The 18,640-nt window shown below is 42.9% G+C and overlaps 1 protein-coding gene across 2 annotated transcripts in view; it reads left to right on the plus strand.

The window, feature by feature from the left end:
• Positions 1 to 3,190, plus strand: part of col4a5 (collagen, type IV, alpha 5 (Alport syndrome)) — an 87,582-nt gene extending 84,392 nt beyond the window's left edge. For both annotated transcript variants that reach the window (XM_014207140.2, XM_014207141.2), the window contains 5 exons: positions 797 to 1,009; positions 1,329 to 1,506; positions 1,661 to 1,775; positions 1,983 to 2,155; positions 2,380 to 3,190. In XM_014207140.2, the coding sequence (XP_014062615.1) occupies positions 797 to 1,009; positions 1,329 to 1,506; positions 1,661 to 1,775; positions 1,983 to 2,155; positions 2,380 to 2,461 (761 nt within the window). In that variant the 3' untranslated portion in view covers positions 2,462 to 3,190. The remainder of the gene's footprint in view (positions 1 to 796; positions 1,010 to 1,328; positions 1,507 to 1,660; positions 1,776 to 1,982; positions 2,156 to 2,379) is intronic.
• Positions 3,191 to 18,640: the final 15,450 nt, after the last annotated feature.

The raw sequence follows: 18,640 nt of genomic DNA on the forward strand, positions 1-18,640 counted from the left end.
ACTGGCAGTTTGATTCTAATATGATCATTTTTCTGCAGTCTGAATCAGATATTTCAAGCCAGATGCAAATCAGATTTCTGGCCATGTGACCTGTGTCTAAATAGTTAAATCTGGGTTTTTTTCCCCAGAAGTGGTTTGTAAACTGTTTTTTGGCTTATATTGTTGCATGCTAGCTACTCTGTTGACAGTTTGACAAGAACGTGGTATTACTAGCTTGTTAATTGTTTACAAACAAATTTGAGAATGTGCTAGCAAGCTAAACAGCTACCTAGCTAACTAGTTGACTGTTGTTGCTAGCCAAAAATGACTTGTTTTGAAAGGTGGATCATCTTATCCTTTGAGGCTTTAGTGTTCGTACACTGTAATTTCGAACATTCAAAGCAACTGGGAGAGTTCTATGGCAGGCGTAGTTGTCACCTTAGCTTGCTACATAACTTCTGATTGAGAGGGAGCACGAGCATCACCGCCAATCAGCCAACACTACTGCACAGACACCCGCTATTACCATGACAACTACCATAGCCATGTCTGCAAATGACTAAAGTCTGAACATACACAAATCCGATTTGGACATGTGTAACTCGCTGTTTGGACAGTCAGTCTTCCAAAACGGATTTATTTTTAAATGATTTGAGAATTAAGGCCTGTAGTGTGAACAAGGCTTTACTGATCATTGTAGCACATCTTACTCTGCCAAGAACTTTCCTCTGCCTGAGTTATGTGGTATTATACAATTCAATGAGTTGTTAATGTTCCCCATGCTTTGTCTTTTATCCCTTCTATCCCCTGTTCCCAGGTGAGCGTGGATATCCCGGTCCCCCTGGTTCAGATGGCCTGCAGGGCCCCCCAGGTCCATCTGGATCTGCCTCTGTGGCGCACGGCTTCCTGATCACCAGACACAGCCAGGGCGAGGACGTCCCCCTCTGCCCAGAGGGCACCAGCCTCATCTACGATGGCTACTCTCTACTCTACGTACAGGGCAACGAGAGGGCACACGGACAGGATCTGGGTAAGGATGGAGACTGGAGTTATATATACAAGCTGGTACACAAAGACGCATGCACACACATGCGTGGTCGCACACACACACACACACACACACACATAGGAAATAGTTCAAAGCTGGAAAAAAATTATTCAACTCTCCTCCTTCCCCCCCTCTTCTCATCCCTCTCCTCTCCTTACTCCCTCACCTCTCCCTATCTCTTCTCCCCATCTTCTTGCCCCTCCGTCCTCCCTTCCCTCTCTTTCTCCCACCCATCCTCTCGCCCCTCCTCTTCATCTCTCCCCATCCTGTCGCCCCTCTTTCCTCTACTCCCTCTCTCTAGGAACTGCTGGTAGTTGCCTGCGCCGGTTCAGCACCATGCCATTCATGTTCTGTAACATCAACAACGTGTGTAACTTCGCCTCCCGTAACGACTACTCCTATTGGCTGTCCACACCCACGCCCATGCCCATGACTATGGCCCCCATCACCGGAGAGGGCATCAAACCTTACATCAGCAGGTAGAGCGGGATGGAGGGAGGGGAAAGGCATGAAGGTAAAGAGGGAAGGAGGGATGGACGGAGGGCATATAGAGGAGACAAGATACAATAGGAGACTGTGATCATGTCTGAGTGTGTGTATTTAACCACTCCTCTGTGTGTGTGTGTGTTTTAGGTGTGCAGTGTGTGAGGCCCCTGCCATGGTGATCGCTGTACACAGTCAGACCATTCAGATCCCCACCTGCCCCAGCTACTGGGAACCACTGTGGATCGGATACTCCTTCATGATGGTACACACACACACACACACACACACACACACACACACACACACACACACACACACACACACACACACACACACACACACACACACAGGAATCAAGTTTGACATTTTAAGTGTGTTTAAGCCACCATATGAACACACACATTTACCTTTCTCCACCAATCCCTCCCACTCCCCTCCTCCTCTCCCTCCCTCTCTCTTTTTATAACAGCACACTAGTGCTGGTGCTGAGGGTTCGGGTCAGGCTCTGGCCTCTCCTGGGTCCTGTCTAGAGGAATTCCGAAGCGCTCCCTTCATCGAGTGCCACGGTCGGGGAACCTGCAACTACTACGGCAACTCCTACAGCTTCTGGCTGGCCACCGTCGACCAATCAGAAATGTTCAGGTACGAGAGAATGTTGCAGAGATTATGATGGGTTTTTTCCCCTCAGTAATTGATTTATTAAATAACTGATTGGTTGATTGATCCTGAGTAATGAGAAATTACACTGAAAGCATTAGATAATGTAGTTATTTGCTTGAGATGGGTAATTTTCATATAAAATGTAAAGATCTGAGAGCCCATACAGTGATGCCAAACCCTGACCTCTAACCCCTGACCCCTAACAGGAAGCCACAGTCGGAGACGCTGAAAGCAGGTAACCTGCGGACACGCGTCAGCCGCTGTGTGGTCTGTATGAAGAGGACGTAACAGCGCAGCGGCAACCGTTGCCGGGGACAACCGACAACGAACATGGCGGTGGCGTGGTGATGATGATGTCTCCGTGACAAGGTGGAATTCCAATGGTGTATTGTCTTCCGGAAACGACAACTTAAATGGTGCTACTGTGCAACACAGCAACAAAAGAAAAAACGTTGAAAAAATGAATCTATTTAGTCTTTTCTTCTATTTTAATACCTCAAGTACGTCAAAAAGAAACACAAAAAAAACACGAAAGGTGCCTTGTGTGACAAAAGTGCATTTTATTTTTATCTTTATTTTTATCTTTTAAAAATTGTTATTTTGTTTCAACAACAAAAAAATATATTTAGATTTCAGTACAGTACAGAGGGTGGTACAAACATTTCATTTTTAGACAGATTCTTCTTTCATTTTTTCTTTTTTTTTCTTTTTGTGTTTTACAAACGAGTGGAGTTGTCTCCGTGTTACCAAATCGGCACTTTGACGTCGGAACATCAAAGAGAAGAGATGCACTGATGAGCTTTCTTAGCGAGACTGCGTTTTTCTAGGTTTTCATTTTTATTAAATCTTTCTGTTATTCTTTCTTTTTTAGTTTTTTTCTCCTTGGTGGTACTAACACTGCTGTCTCTCCCAGCCTGTTAACTCTAGGCCTCTTTTCTCTTTTTGTAAGTAATTAAATGTGTATATTATGTAAAACACCTTTATAGTTGTAAGACATAAAACAGGTACTTAGCTATATTATGAATTTCTGGGTTGTTTTTGTTTGTTCACTCGTCTTCACTCATTTAATTGATTCATGCACTCATTCACACACTCACGCATTCACTCGCTCACATATACACGCACTCATTCAGATATTGTACGTCTATGAATTAAACAGTATTTTATATATATATATATATATATATATATATATATATATATATATATATATTTAAAAATAAAAAGTATATATACTATTTGGCTGCGGGCGGGAGTTTTTTTTCCAACATTCATTATTTTTATCTCCAAAAGGTAAATTTTTTTTCACATTTCACAAAACTATTGGCATGACAACGAAACTGAGTAAACAGAGTTTCCCTGTCAACCAATCAAAAACCCTATCCTATTATGATCATGTACTGTGTATGATAATGCCAATCACTCAAACTTTTGTATTTGATTTCTACTAGTAATCTATCGTTAAATGGGGGGGTTAGAAAATGACCCGATTTCATGCCATAACAGGTTGATAATAAAATCCACTTCTGAAAATGTATATTATTGATATGAATTCACATCTTAACACTGGTCTAGGTTGTCCCACTATGAACTAGCGTGTGGTAGGTATGCACGTAATGTTACGTACTGCGAGAATAGAATCAAATAGGATTTGTTCTATTCTTTCTTATTCTATTCTACGGTCAACAAGGAGAGCTGTGGGGGGATGATTCTTCCTGTGATGTTGTTTTTCAAAGCTTATTTTTCATTTGTAATGTCATCATGGGGTGACATTAATTTCAAAAAATCTTTTTTTTTAATGTTATCCAGAAGTTGTTATAAACTTTTAAGACTGAAAAATAAACCCAATGTCCATTGTTTTGTGTGGAAACGTTTCTCCCCTATCTTGGAAGTGCACACTTCTAGTGCACACTTAAGTGCTCTGTTCCAGTACTTTGACTAATATGTTTCTGTGCACTGTCTTATCAACATGCCTGCAGCTCACATAATAAACTTGAATCCTACAGAGCCAAGCTTCAAGGAGACATTGACTATGACAGACAATGACTAGGGATATTATATAATAATAATGTATTTAACTTGTAATACAGAAAATAATCTCAAAGCCCATAAAAAGAAAAACAAACAACAAATGTAAATTGAGATGGTATTGAGATTGAATGTCTCAATTTGGCTTCAGATGAAAGGCTGGGAGTTGAAGCAGTTTGGATTGGAAAGGCAGTGTAGCTTCGGCGGAGGGGGAATCGATGGTCAGTACCTCCATAGGACCTGCTTCTCCATAGCTACTGGTTGTCCATTGCAGAACATGTAGCACCTACACGGGTGATGCCACAGCTGCTGAAAAGGACACGAGAAGTCACAACGTCTTGGCAGCTGTTAAGAACAGTCCCTGAACGTCTTCTGCCATCTCTGGACACAGCATGCAGTACTTTTTGTAATTCCTTCCTGACAGTTTAAACAGGGGCTGCATTATTTGAATCCAAAACAGCCAACTAGCTAGCTATAGGCGTAAGCCAAAAAGAACGAAAGTCAGAGTCAAGACCATGAGATGTAAGTGATCAACCCCCAGATCAAACCCCCAAACATTATTTAAAAAATGTGACGGAAAATATGAAAATAACAAAATGATGTACAATATTTACAGAGCTCTCTGCCTAGGCCAGGGGTCCACATTGTTTTTATATCCATATCAAATCGTTTCTGGGTAACAATTAAGTACTTTGCTGTAATAGTTTTCCGTTAAAATGGAAAGAAATTGCTTTTTTAGCAAAAACATTTCTCAAGCAAGAGTTTTGTTTGGGCTGTCTGGGTGTGGTCTGAGAGGGGAGGGGAAAACTTATTGGCAGAGAGGTTTGGATCCTTATTGGTCTATTTGTCTCGAGTTGCCATACCTCCAAAACCACCTCATTGTCACACCTCCCTTGGAGGTCTAGAGAAATATGTTTTGCAAAAATGTTTTGAATGAGAAGGGGGAAGCTGTGTCCCAATATGGCGACTGGAGTATGGGCGTGTGGAAAGGAGTGGGTGTGTCGAAAGGAGTGGCCATTTCGAAAGCAAGCAGGTAATTGTTCAGATATTACTGCTCCGCCTAACCTTCTGCAAGCTCAGACTCAACAGACGATACCCTGTCCGAGGTAGATAGTAAGAAGAATCTGGTCCAGTAGGAGTGACATTTTGGGAAAAAGTGTATGATGCCATTCCATTTGCTCCGTTCCAACCGTTATTAGGAGCCGTCCTCCCCTCAACAGCCTCCACTGGTGCAGTTGAATCAGTGAAGGTAAACTGTAGAGGAGATGTGATATTTGTTTGTGTTTCTTCTGACCAGAGGGAACGGGTGCTCCGTGTCATGCAACTTGGGTCAAGATCTTCTTGCTTTGCTCTTAGGAGCAGGGCACCATTGAAAGGAGTGATTTATAGGGTTGTGTTAACTGTGGAGGTGGAGATGTCTGCTCTACCCAAAATTACAATCAACTAATTGCAGCATTACCACAAAAATGGAAGAGGCAAGTGGAAGGGGGAAAAAGTAAGGAACTTGTCTGTCGGCCCTGCATTAAAGACCAAAATTGGTTAAAGATAATTGTGATGAATAAAAAAAGTATACCAGTTTCATTTAAGGACCAAAAAATTGACAGCTGTGCCGTATATATTGCAAAATAGTTGGGAAGAGATTTTCGATGTACCGATTCTATGGCACATGCGTAGCAGTTCATAAAGCAAAACGATGGCAGATTCAAAACATATAATTTTTTTATTAAGATTATTATACATAATTCTTGCAATCAATAAAATGTTATATATATGGGGGATACAATCTTCCCAGCTCTGCAGATTTTGCTGTGAGGAGGCAGAGTCATTACATCATTTGTTTTGGTACTGTCCATATGTAGCTTGTTTTTGGTCACAGGTCCAGGAATGGCTGAAGAATTGCAACATTTACCTAAAGCTAACTCTGCAGATAGCACAACTGGGTGATTTGAAAAGCCAGTCAATCGATCAATAATAGTTTCACCAAAAATGTTTATCTTTAAATTTACAATCTTCAGAATTGTGTGAAACATCACAGCAGCACAACAAATAGAAATCCAATATGGATTTTATATTTATTTTACTAGGCAAGTCTACTAGGCTACAAATTCTCATTTTCAATGACGGCCTAGGAACAGTGGGCTAACTGCCTTGTTCAGAAAGACAGATTTTTACCTTGTCAGCTCAGGGAGTCGATCTTGCAACCTTTTTGTTACAAGTCCAACGCTCTAACCACTAGGCTACCTGCCGCCCCTAAATGGATGGTGTTAAGAGATTAATGGGAGGGGTTGAATGGAGCTGAAGGGTGGGACTAATAACAACAAGATAACTAATGTAAAATATACTGGGGGGATGCAAATAGTCTGGGTAGCCAGTTGACTAGATGTTCAGAAGTCTTATGGCTTGGGGGTAGAAGCTGTTTAGAAGCCTCTTGGACCTAGACTTGGTGCTCCGGTACCGCTTGCCGTGCGGTAGCAGAGAGAATGGTCTATGACTAGGGTGGCTGGAGTCTTTGACAATTTTTAGGGCCTTCCTCTGACAACAACTGGTATAGAGGTCCTGAATGGCAGGAAGCTTGGCCCCAGTGATGTACTGGGCCATACGCACTACCCTCTGTAGTGCCTTGCAGTCGGAGGCCGAGCAGTTGCCATACCAGGCAGTGATATAACCGGTCAGGATGCTCTAATTGGAGCAGCTGTCAAACCTTTTGAGGATCTGAGGACCCATGCAAAATCTTTTCAGTCTCCTGAGGGGGAGTAGGTTTTGTCGTGCCCTCTTCACGACTGTCTTGGTGTGCTTGGACCATGTTAGTTTGTTGGTGATGTGGACACCAAAGAACTTGAAGCTCTCAACCTGCTCCACTGCAGCCCCGTCGATGAGAACGGGGGCGTGCTCGGTCCTCTTTCTCCCGTAGTCCACAATCATCTCCTTTGTCTCCTTTGTCTTGATCATGTTGAGGGAGAGGTTGTTATCCTGGCACCACACAGCCTGGTCTCTGACCTCCTCCCTATAGGCTGTCTTGTCGTTGATCAGGCCTACCACTGTTGTGTCATCGGCAAATGTAATGATGGTGTTGGAGTCGTGCCTGGCCGTGCAGTCATGAGTGAACAGGGAGTACAGGAGGGGCACGCACCCCTGATGGGCCCATGTTGAGGATCAGCGTGGCGGATGTGTTGTTACCTACCCTTACCGCCTGGGGTGGCCCGTCAGGAAGTCCAGGATCCAGTCGCAGAGGGAGGTGTTTAGTCCCAGGGTCCTTAGCTTATTGATGAGCTTTGAGGGCACTATGGGGTTGAACGCTGAGCTGTAGTCAATGAATAGCATTCTCACATAGGTGTTCCACAGCGCAAATAAATGGACATCTTATATATAAAGTTGAAGCCAAAGTGTTGTTGTTCATTAGTTTACTCCAATTAGGTGGATGGTTGGTAGAGTTAGTGGAAAATAATAAAGGAAAATATATTTTAAATATATATATTTACAGTACCAGTCAATAGTTTGGACACACCTACTCATTCAAGGGTTTTTCTTTATTTTTTACTATTTTCCACATTGTACATCAAAACTATGAAATAACACATATGGAATCACGTAGGCAAAAAAGTGTTAAACAAATCAAAATATATTTTATATTTTAGATTCTTCAAAGTAGCCACCCTTTGCCTTGATGACAGCTTTGTACACTCTTGGCATTCTCTCAACCAGCTTAACCTGGAATGCTTTTCCAACAGTCTTGAAGGACATCCCTCATATGCTGAGCACTTGTGGCTGCTTTTCCTTCACTCTGCGGTCAAACTCATCCCAAACTATCTCAATTGAGGTGTGTTGGGTCATTGTCTTCTTGAAAAACAAATGATAGTCCCACCAGATGAGATAGCGTATCGCTGCAGAATGCTGTGGTAGCCATGCTGGTTAAGTATGCCTTGAATTCTAAATAAATCACGACAGTGTCACCAGCAAAGCACCCCCACACCATCACACCTCCTCCTCCATGCTTCACAGTGGGAACCATATTTTTAGTATTACATTGTTATTGATTGCTGGATTGTTGGGTTAGAGCTTGCAAGAAAGGCATTTCACTATACTTGTGCATGTGACATTAAAACTTCAAACTACTATACGGTTGATGTCCTCAGATCTACTTCAGATTAAGTTCTTTCCAGACTCTGGCTTCAGCTCACAGTCTTTATCAAATCCAGTGGTGATCGGTGACAATTTTTTTATGAGCATGGCCTTATTTCTATTACAGCATATTGGATGACTGTCATTCATATTCCATTCACCCAGCTCAATGTAACATTGATAGATTTAGGCTACTACATGATCCTCTAATTTTCCCTATACCCATCACGAGGTAGCTACAACCTAGCATATGAAGGAAAGTGTACAACGTAGGTGCACAGGTCAAGAGAAATTTGAGTAATCAAGGTAACAGACATTGACACATTCAGTACCGCCTTGCACACTCTTGCCTGCATCTAGCAGATCTAGGGTGTAATCATCAGTTCAACAGTTACAAACGAGAGTTTATATTGGACAAATTCAGGCATGTTTATCCCTGTTTCGTTCGATTTGCTTCCATTTAACCTCTCTTGGGTAGGGGGCAGTATTTTGAAGTTTGGATGACAAACGTGCCCAAAGTAAACTAACTGCCTGTTACTTATTATTGATTATTTAGACAATACACAACCTGAGGATTAATTATAAACACCGTTTGACATGTTTCGACGAACTTTACCGGTACTATTAGGATGTATTCGTCTGCATGTTTTGACCCCCCTGGAGCCAGTGGATTACTGAATAAAACGCGCCAACAAAACTGAGTTTTTGGGATATAAAGAGGGACTTTATCGAACAAAACAAACATGTATTGTGTAACAGGGAGTCTTGTTAGTGCAACCATATGAAGATCATCAAAGGTAAGTGAAAAAATTAATCACTATTTCTGACTTTTGTGACTCTACATGGCTGGAAAATGTTTGTATGCTTTTGTAAGCGGGGCGCTGTCCTCAGATAATTGCATGGTATCCTTTCGCCGTAAAGCCTTTTTGAAATCTGACACAGCGGGTGGATTAACAAGAAGTTAATCTTTAAACCAATGTATAACACTTGTATATTTTATAAATGTTTATTATGAGTATTTCTGTATTTTGAATTTGGAGCTCTGCAATTTCCCCGGATGTTGGCCAGGTGGGACGCACCTGCCCATAAGAAGTATTAAGAAACGTTTTTCAACAGAATTTGCGGAATGAATACACCCCTGATCACACGAAATCACAGTTCACTTTCATAGCAGCCACATACAAACAGCATGATCCCTTTGATCGTTGTATAATTCCTTGTTGCTCTCCTCCTCTTACCTTTTCCCTTCACTTGGGACTTCAGTGCACAACACATCAGCTGTCTGTGACGAAGCAAAAAAAACTTTCCAAGCCAAACTTTCATATCATAACTCTTAACCACTACACACAGCTTACATCGTTGTCACCATATTAGCTAACGTCAATTCAACATACAGTGCCCTCCACTAATATTGGCACCCTTGGTAAATATGAGCAAAACGAGCTGTGAAAATGTTTCCTTTATTGTTTATTCACTTGGTCTTTCATTGAAAATATTCACAAAAATCTAACCTTTAATTAAAGTAAAATAATTTAAAGAAAAAATACATTCTTATCATCAAAGAAATATGTTTCTCTAATATATGTATGCCACAATTATTGGCACCCCTTCATTCAATACTTTTTGCAACCTCACTATGCCAAGATAACAACTCTGAGTCTTCTCTTATAATGCATAATGAGGTTGGAGAAGGGATTTGAGACCATTCCTCCATACAGAATCTCTCCAGATCCTTCAGATTCTGAGGTCCAAGCTTGTGGACTCTCCTCTTCATCTCATCCCACAGGTTTTCCTTGGGGTTTAGGTCAGGGGACTGGGATGGCCATGGCAAAGCCTTGTTTCTGTGGTCAGTGAACCATGTTTGTGTTGATTTTGAGATGTGCTTTGGATCGTTGTCCTGCTGGAAGATCCAACCACGGCCCAGTTTAAGCTTCCTAGCAGAGGAAGTCATGTTTTGATTTAATATCTGCTGGTACTTGATGGAGTCCTTGATACCATGTATCCTAACAAGTTGTCCAGGGCCTTTGGAAGAAAAACAGCCCCACAACATCAAAGATCCACCACCATACTTCACAGTGGGGATGAGGTACTTTTCTGCATGGCTATCTTTCTGTCTACGCCAAACCCACCTCTGGTGTTTGTTTCCAAAAAGCTCTATTTTGGTCTCATCTGACCATAGAACCCAGTCCAATTGAAAGTTCCAGTAACGTTTGGCAAACTGTAGGCACTTCAGTTTGTTGTTTGATGACAGTAAAGGCTTTTTTATGGCAACCCTCCGAAACAACTTGTGGTTATGTAGGTGGCGTCTGATCGTAGTTTGAGACTTTCTGACCCCAAGACCCAACTAACGTCTGCAATTGTCCAGCTGTGCTCCTTAGAGATTTTTTTGGCCACTCGAACCATCCTCCTCACTGTGCGTGGGGTCAATATAGACACACGTCCTCTTCCAGGCTGATCGTTAGCATCTCCAGTTGCTTTAGACTTCCTAATTATTGCCCTGATAGCGGAAATGGGAATTTTCAACCGTTGAGCTATTTTCTGATAGCCATTTCCTGATTTGTGCAGCTCAACAACCTTTTGTTGCATATCATTACTGTATTCTCGGGTCTTTCCCATAGTAATGGATGACTATGGGAACTTGGCCTGTGTGTCATCTCATATTTATACCCCAGTGAAACAGGAAGTCATTGCTTACCACTTAAGTGTTCCTAATCACTCAGGTGAACTTAAAAACGTAAAATATGAATGGGAATATACTTCGGTTAGATTTTACTCATAATAATTTCTAGGGGTGCCAATAACTGTGGCACACATGTTTCTGAGAAAAATATTTCACATGTATTTTTTTCAATAATTTTACTTAAATGAAAAGTTTCGATTTTTGTGAATATTTTGAATGAAAGACCAAAAGGTTAAACAGCAGCCCGTTTTGCTCATATTTACCAAGGGTGCCAATATTAGTGGAGGGCATTGTAGCTACTACAACACATTAGTAAACCTGCTACAATCATGCAGTACAGTGTACAGTCAGCAATCCGTTTAGCAGTTCCACCGGCGGGCCCCTGTGGCAATAAATGTATGAAATCAAAAGCTTATCTTGACTTCTGTTGAAAGAGCTGCTTCCTGTGCTTGGCCCTCCTATGTTGAACATAATAAACGGCTCTCTATCCACCGGATGTGTACCAAGCTCACTAAAAGTGGCAGTAATAAAGCCTCTCTTGAAAAAGCCGAATCTTGATCCAGAAATTATAAAAAACTATCGGCCTATATCGAATCTTCCATTCCTCTCAAAAATTTTTGAAAAAGCTGTTGCACAGCAACTCACTGCCTTCCTGAAGACAAACAATGTATACGAAACGCTTCAGTCTGGTTTTAGACCCCATCATAGCACTGAGACTGCACTTGTGAAGGTGGTAAATGACCTTTTAATGACGTCAGACCGAGGCTCTGCATCTGTCCTCGTGCTCCTAGATCTTAGTGCCGCTTTTGATACCATCGATCACCACATTCTTTTGGAGAGATTGGAAACCCAAATTGGTCTACATGGACAAGTTCTGGCCTGGTTTAGATCTTATCTGTCGGAAAGATATCAGTTTGTCTCTGTGAATGGTTTGTCCTCTGACAAATCAATTGTAAATTTCGGTGTTCCTCAAGGTTCCGTTTTAGGACCACTATTGTTTTCACTATATATTTTACCTCTTGGGGATGTCATTCGAAAACATAATGTTAAATTTCACTGCTATGCAGACGACACACAGCTGTACATTTCAATGAAACATGGTGAAGCCCCAAAATTGCCCTCGCTAGAAGCCTGTGTTTCAGACATAAAGAAGTGGATGGCTGCAAACTTTCTACTTTTAAACTCGGACAAAACAGAGATGCTTGTTCTAGGTCCCAAGAAACAAAGAGATCTTCTGTTGAATCTGACAATTAATCTGGATGGTTGTACCGTCGTCTGAAATAAAACTGAAGGACCTCGGCGTTACTCTGGACCCTGATCTCTCTTTTGAAGAACATATCAAGACTGTTTCAAGGACAGCTTTTTTCCATCTACGTAACATTGCAAAAATCAGAAATTTTCTGTCCAAAAATGACGCAGAAAAATTAATCCATGCTTTTGTTACTTCTAGGCTGGACTACTGCAATGCTCTACTTTCCGGCTACCCGGATAAAGCACTAAATAAACTTCAGTTAGTGCTAAATACGGCTGCTAGAATCCTGACTAGAACCAAAAAATGTGATCATATTACTCCAGTGCTAGCCTCCCTACACTGGCTTCCTGTTAAGGCAAGGGCTGATTTCAAGGTTTTAATGCTAACCTACAAAGCATTACATGGGCTTGCTCCTACCTATCTTTCCGATTTGGTCCTGCCGTACATACCTACACGTACGCTACGGTCACAAGACGCAGGCCTCCTAATTGTCCCTAGAATTTCTAAGCAAACGGCTGGAGGTAGGGCTTTCTCCTATAGAGCTCCATTTTTATGGAATGGTCTGCCTACCAATGTGAGAGACGCAGACTCAGTCTCAACCTTTAAGTCTTTACTGAAGACTTATCTCTTCAGTAGGTCCTATGATTAAGTATAGTCTGGCCCAGGAGTGTGAAGGTGAACGGAAAGGCTGGAGCAACGAACCGCCCTTGCTGTCTCTGCCTTGCCGGTTCCCCTCTTTCCACTGGGATTCTCTGCCTCTAACCCTTTTACAGGGGCTGAGTCACTGGCCTACTTGTGTTCTTCCATGCCGTCCATGGGAGGGGTGCGTCACTTAAGTGGGTTGAGTCACTGACGTGGTCTTCCTGTCTGGGTTGGCGCCCCCCCCTTGGGTTGTGCCATGGCGGAGATCGTTGTGGGCTATACTCGGTCTTGTCTTAGGACGGTAAGTTGGTGGTTGGAGACATCCCTCTAGTGGTGTGGGGGCTGTGCTTTGGCAAAGTGGGTGGGGTTATATCCTGCCTGTTTGGCCCTGTCCGGGGGTATCATCGGATGGGGCCACAGTGTCTTCTGATCCCTCCTGTCTCAGCCTCCAGTATTTATGCTGCAGTAGTTTATGTGTCGGGGGCTAGGGTCAGTCTGTTACATCTGGAGTATTTCTCTTGTCTTATCCGGTGTCCTGTGTGTATTTAAATATGCTCTCTCTAATTCTCTCTTTCTCTCTTTCTGTCTTTCTCTCGGAGGACCTGAGCCCTAGGACCATGCCTCAGGACTACCTGGTATGATGACTCCTTGCTGTCCCCAGTCCACCTGGCCGTGCTGCTGCTCCAGTTTCAACTGTTCTGCCTGCGGCTATGGAACCCTGACCTGTTCACCGGACGTGCTTGTTGCACCCTCGACAACTACTATGATTATTATTATTTGACCATGCTGGTCATTTATGAACATTTTAACATTTTGACCATGTTCTGTTATAATATCCACCCTGCACAGCCAGAAGAGGACTGGCCACCCCTCATAGCCTGGTTCCTCTCTAGGTTTCTTCCTAGGTTTTTGGCCTTTCTAGGGAGTTTTTCCTAGGGAGTTTTTCCTAGCCACCGTGCTTCTTTCACATGCTTTGCTTGCTGTTTGGGGTTTTAGGCTGGGTTTCTGTACAGCACTTTGAGAATATCAGCTGATGTACGAAGGGCTATATCAAAATAAATTTGATTAGAAATTTGACTTAGAAAAATTTCAGTGTTGGATATCCATAGCCAGCTAGGTAACATCCCTCTCTGTTTGAGCCAGGTGTTTTCAGTAGGCTAAACTAGCTAGCTGCATTCGCTAGCTAAGTAATTGAAAGTTAATAAAATATGGAATATGGCTAGCTCTCTCTCTCTCTCTCTTGCTTGCTTCTCCTGTTATTTTCTTTCTCTCCCTTGAGTCAACTAGTCGCCACATTGTATACACTGCAGTGCTAGCTAGCTGTAGCTTATGCTTTCAGTACTAGATTCATTTTCTGGTCCTTTGATTGGTTGGACAACACGTCAGTTCATGTTGCAAGAGCTCTAATAGGTTGGAGGACGTCCTCCGGAAGTTATAATTATTGTGTAAGTCTACGGAAGGGGGTGAGAACCACGAGCGTCCTAGGTTTTATATTGAAGTCCATGTACCCATAGGAGGATGGAAACTAGCTGTCCTAGTGAGCACCCTCCACCCAAACAAGGCATTTGATTGGTTTGACGTGCTGCGAGGCGTCACTGATTTATGCCGGGTTCCACCCTTGTTAAGCAAATTTTGTACTATGGACTTCATCAGGCCTGGTTTTCGACAAGGCTATTGGTTTATTAACCAATTTACTGCCTGGGGATGTCACCTGGCAAGCCGAAACTCCCGCCCATGCAAACAAAGTCCTGTGTAGAAACTTACCCAGAAAGACTCACAGCTGTAATCGCTGCCAAAGGTGATTCTAACATGTATTGACTCAGGGTTGTGAATACTTACGCATTTGGAAAATATTCAGAGTATTTGAGGATTCCTCCCATTCTTCTCTGCAGATCCTCTCAAGCTCTGTCAGGTCGAATTGGGATCGTTGCTGCACAGACATTTTCAGGTTTCTCCATAGATGTTTGATCAGGCTCAAGTCTGGGCTCTGGCTGGGCCACTCAAGACCATTCAGAGACTTATCCCGAAGCCACTTCTGCGTTGTCTTGGTTGTTTGCTGAGGGTCGTTGTCCTGTTGGAAGGTGAACATTAATCCATTCATCTTTCCCTCGATCCTGACTACTCTCCCAGTCCCTGCCACTGAAAAACATCCCCACAGCATGATGATGCCACCACCATGCTTCACCATAGGGATGATGCCTGGTTTCCTCCAGACGTGACGCTTGGCATTCAGGCCAAAGAGTTGATCTTGATTTCATCAGACCAGAGAATCTTGTAGTAGTTGTCGAGGGTGCAACAAGCACGTCCGGTGAACAGGTCAGGGTTCCGTAGCCGCAGGCAGAACAGTTGAAACTGGAGCAGCAGCATGGCTAGGTGGACTGGGGACAGCAAGGAGTCATCATGCCAGGTAGTCCTGAGGCATGGTCCTAGGGCTCAGGTCCTCCGAGAGAAAGAAAGAGAGAATTAGATAGAGCATATTTAAATTCACACAGGACACCGAATAAGACAAGAGAATACTCCAGACGTAACAGACTGACCCTAGCCCCCCGACACATAAACTACTGCAGCATAAATACTGGAGGCTGAGACAGGAGGGATCAGAAGACACTGTGGCCCCATCCGATGATACCCCCGGACAGGGCCAAACAGGCAGGATATAACCCCACCCACTTTGCCAAAGCACAGCCCCCACACCACTAGAGGGATGTCTACAACCACCAACTTACCGTCCGAAGACAAGGCCGAGTATAGCCCACAAAGATCTCCGCCATGGCACAACCCGGGGGGGGGCGCCAACCCAGACAGGAAGACCACGTCAGTGACTCAACCCACTCAAGTGACGCACCCCTCCCATGGACGGCATGGAAGAACACCAGTAAGTCAGTGACTCAGCCCCTGTAATAGGGTTAGAGGCAGAGAATCCCAGTGGAAAGAGGGGAACCGGCAAGGCAGAGCCAGCAAGGGCGGTTCGTTGCTCCAGCCTTTCCGTTCACCTTCACACTCCTGGGCCAGACTATACTTAATCATAGGACCTACTGAAGAGATAAGTCTTCAGTAAAGACTTAATCTCTATGGGACCGGCGGGACGAATTCGTCCCACCTACGTAACAGCCAGTTGATTTTCAAAACCTTTGAAATGCTATTACTTCAATTTCTCAAACATATGACTATTTTACAGCTATTTAAAGACAAGACTCTCGTTAATCTAACCACACTGTCCGATTTCAAAAAGGCTTTACAACGAAAGCAAAACATTAGATTATGTCAGCAGAGTACACAGCCAGAAATAATCAGACACCCATTTTTCAAGCTAGCATATAATGTCACAAAAACCCAGAAGACAGCTAAATGCAGCACTAACCTTTGATGATCTTCATCAGATGACACACCTAGGACATTATGTTATACAAAACATGCATTTTTTGTTCAATCAAGTTCATATTTATATCAAAAACCAGCTTTTTACATTAGCATGTGACGTTCAGAAAAAGCATACCCCCGCAAACTTCCGGGGAATTTACTAACAATTTACTAAATTACTCACAATAAACGTTCACAAAAAGCGTAACAATAATTTTAGGAATTATAGATACATTACTCCTCTATGCACTCGATATGTCCGATTTTAAAATAGCTTTTCGGATGAAGCACATTTTGCAATATTCTGAGTAGATAGCCCGGCATCACAGGGCTAGCTATTTAGACACCCGGCAAGTTTAGCCTTCACCAAAATCCCATTTACTATAACAAAAATGGTCTTACCTTTCCTGTTCTTCGTCAGAATGCACTCCCAGGACTGCTACTTCAATAACAAATGTTGGTTTGGTCCAAAATAATCCATCGTTATATCCGAATAGCGGCGTTTTGTTCGTGCGTTCAAGACACTATCTGAAAGGGTAAATAAGGGTCGTGCGCATGGCGCAATTCGTGACAAAAAAAATCTAAATATTCCATTACCGTACTTCGAAGCATGTCAACCGCTGTTTAAAATCCATTTTATGCCATTTTTCTCGTAAAAAAAGCGATAATATTCCGACCGGGAATGTCCATTTAGCTAAACCGAGGAAAGTAAACAAAGCTTTCGGTCGACGCGGGCACGAGCCTGAGTCTCACAGTACTGTAACCAGCCACTACCCAAACGCGCTACTTTGTTTCAGCCAGAGCCTGCAAAGCCACGATTCAACTTTTTGCCGCCTTCTGAGACCCTATGGCAGCCGTAGGAAGTGTCACGGGACAGCTAAGATCCTCACTCTTCAATAAACAGAAACAAGAAGAACGACACCTTGTCAGACAGGCCACTTCCTGCATGAAATCTTGTCAGGTTTTTGCCTGCCATATGAGTTCTGTTATACTCACAGACACCATTCAAACAGTTTTAGAAACTTTGGAGTGTTTTCTATCCAAAGCCAATAATTATATGCATATTCTCGTTACTGAGCAGGAGTAGTAACCAGATTAAATCGGGTACGTTTTTTATCCAGCCGTGAAAATACTGCCCCCTAGCCATAACAGGTTAAAGTTTGAGACTGAGTCTGCGTCTCTCACATGGGTAGGCAGACCATTCCATAAAAATGGAGCTCTATAGGAGAAAGCCCTATCTCCAGCCGTTTGCTTAGAAATTCTAGGGACAATTAGGAGGCCTGCGTCTTGTGACCGTAGCGTACGTGTAGGTTTGTACGGCAGGACCAAATCGGAAAGATAGGTAGGAGCAAGCCCATGTAATGCTTTGTAGGTTAGCAGTAAAACCTTGAAATCAGCCCTTGCCTTAACAGGAAGCCAGTGTAGGGAGGCTAGCACTGGAGTAATATGATAAACATTTTTTGGTTCTAGTCAGGATTCTAGCAGCCGTATTTAGCACTAACTGGTTTGTTTAGTGCTTTATCCGGGTAGCTGGAAAGTAGAGCATTGCAGTAGTCGAGCCTAGAAGTAACAAAAGCATGGATTAATTTTTCTGCGTCATTTTTGGACAGAAAGTTTCTGATTTTTGCAATGTTACGTAGATGGAAAAAAGCTGTCCTTGAAACAGTCTTGATATGTTCTTCAAAAGAGAGATCAGGGTCCAGAGTAACGCCGAGGTCCTTCACAGTTTTATTTGAGACGACTGTACAACCATCCAGATTAATTGTCAGATTCAACAGAAGATCTCTTTGTTTCTTGGGACCTAGAACAAGCATCTCTGTTTTGTCCGAGTTTAAAAGTAGAAAGTTTGCAGCCATCCACTTCCTTATGTCTGAAACACAGGCTTCTAGCGAGGGCAATTTTGGGGCTTCCCCATGTTTCATTGAAATGTACAGCTGTGTGTCGTCCGCATAGCAGTGAAATTTAACATTATGTTTTCGAATGACATCCCCAAGAGGTAAAATATATAGTGAAAACAAGAGTGGTCCTAAAACGGAACCTTGAGGAACACCGAAATTTACAATTGATTTGTCAGAGGACAAACCATTCACAGAGACAAACTGATATATTTCCGACAGATAAGATCTAAACCAGGCCAGAACTTGTCCATGTAGACCAATTTGGGTTTCCAATCTCTCCAAAAGAATGTGGTGATCGATGGTATCAAAAACGGCACTAAGATCTAGGAGCACGAGGACAGATGCAGAGCCTCGGTCTGATGACATTAAAAGGTCATTTACCACCTTCACAAGTGCAGTCTCAGTGCTATGATGGGGTCTAAAACCAGACTGAAGCATTTCGTATACATTGTTTGTCTTCAGGAAGGCAGTGAGTTGCTGTGCAACAG

This window comes from Salmo salar, chromosome ssa07 (genome assembly GCF_905237065.1).
Source record: "Salmo salar chromosome ssa07, Ssal_v3.1, whole genome shotgun sequence".
NCBI lineage: Eukaryota > Metazoa > Chordata > Actinopteri > Salmoniformes > Salmonidae > Salmo > Salmo salar.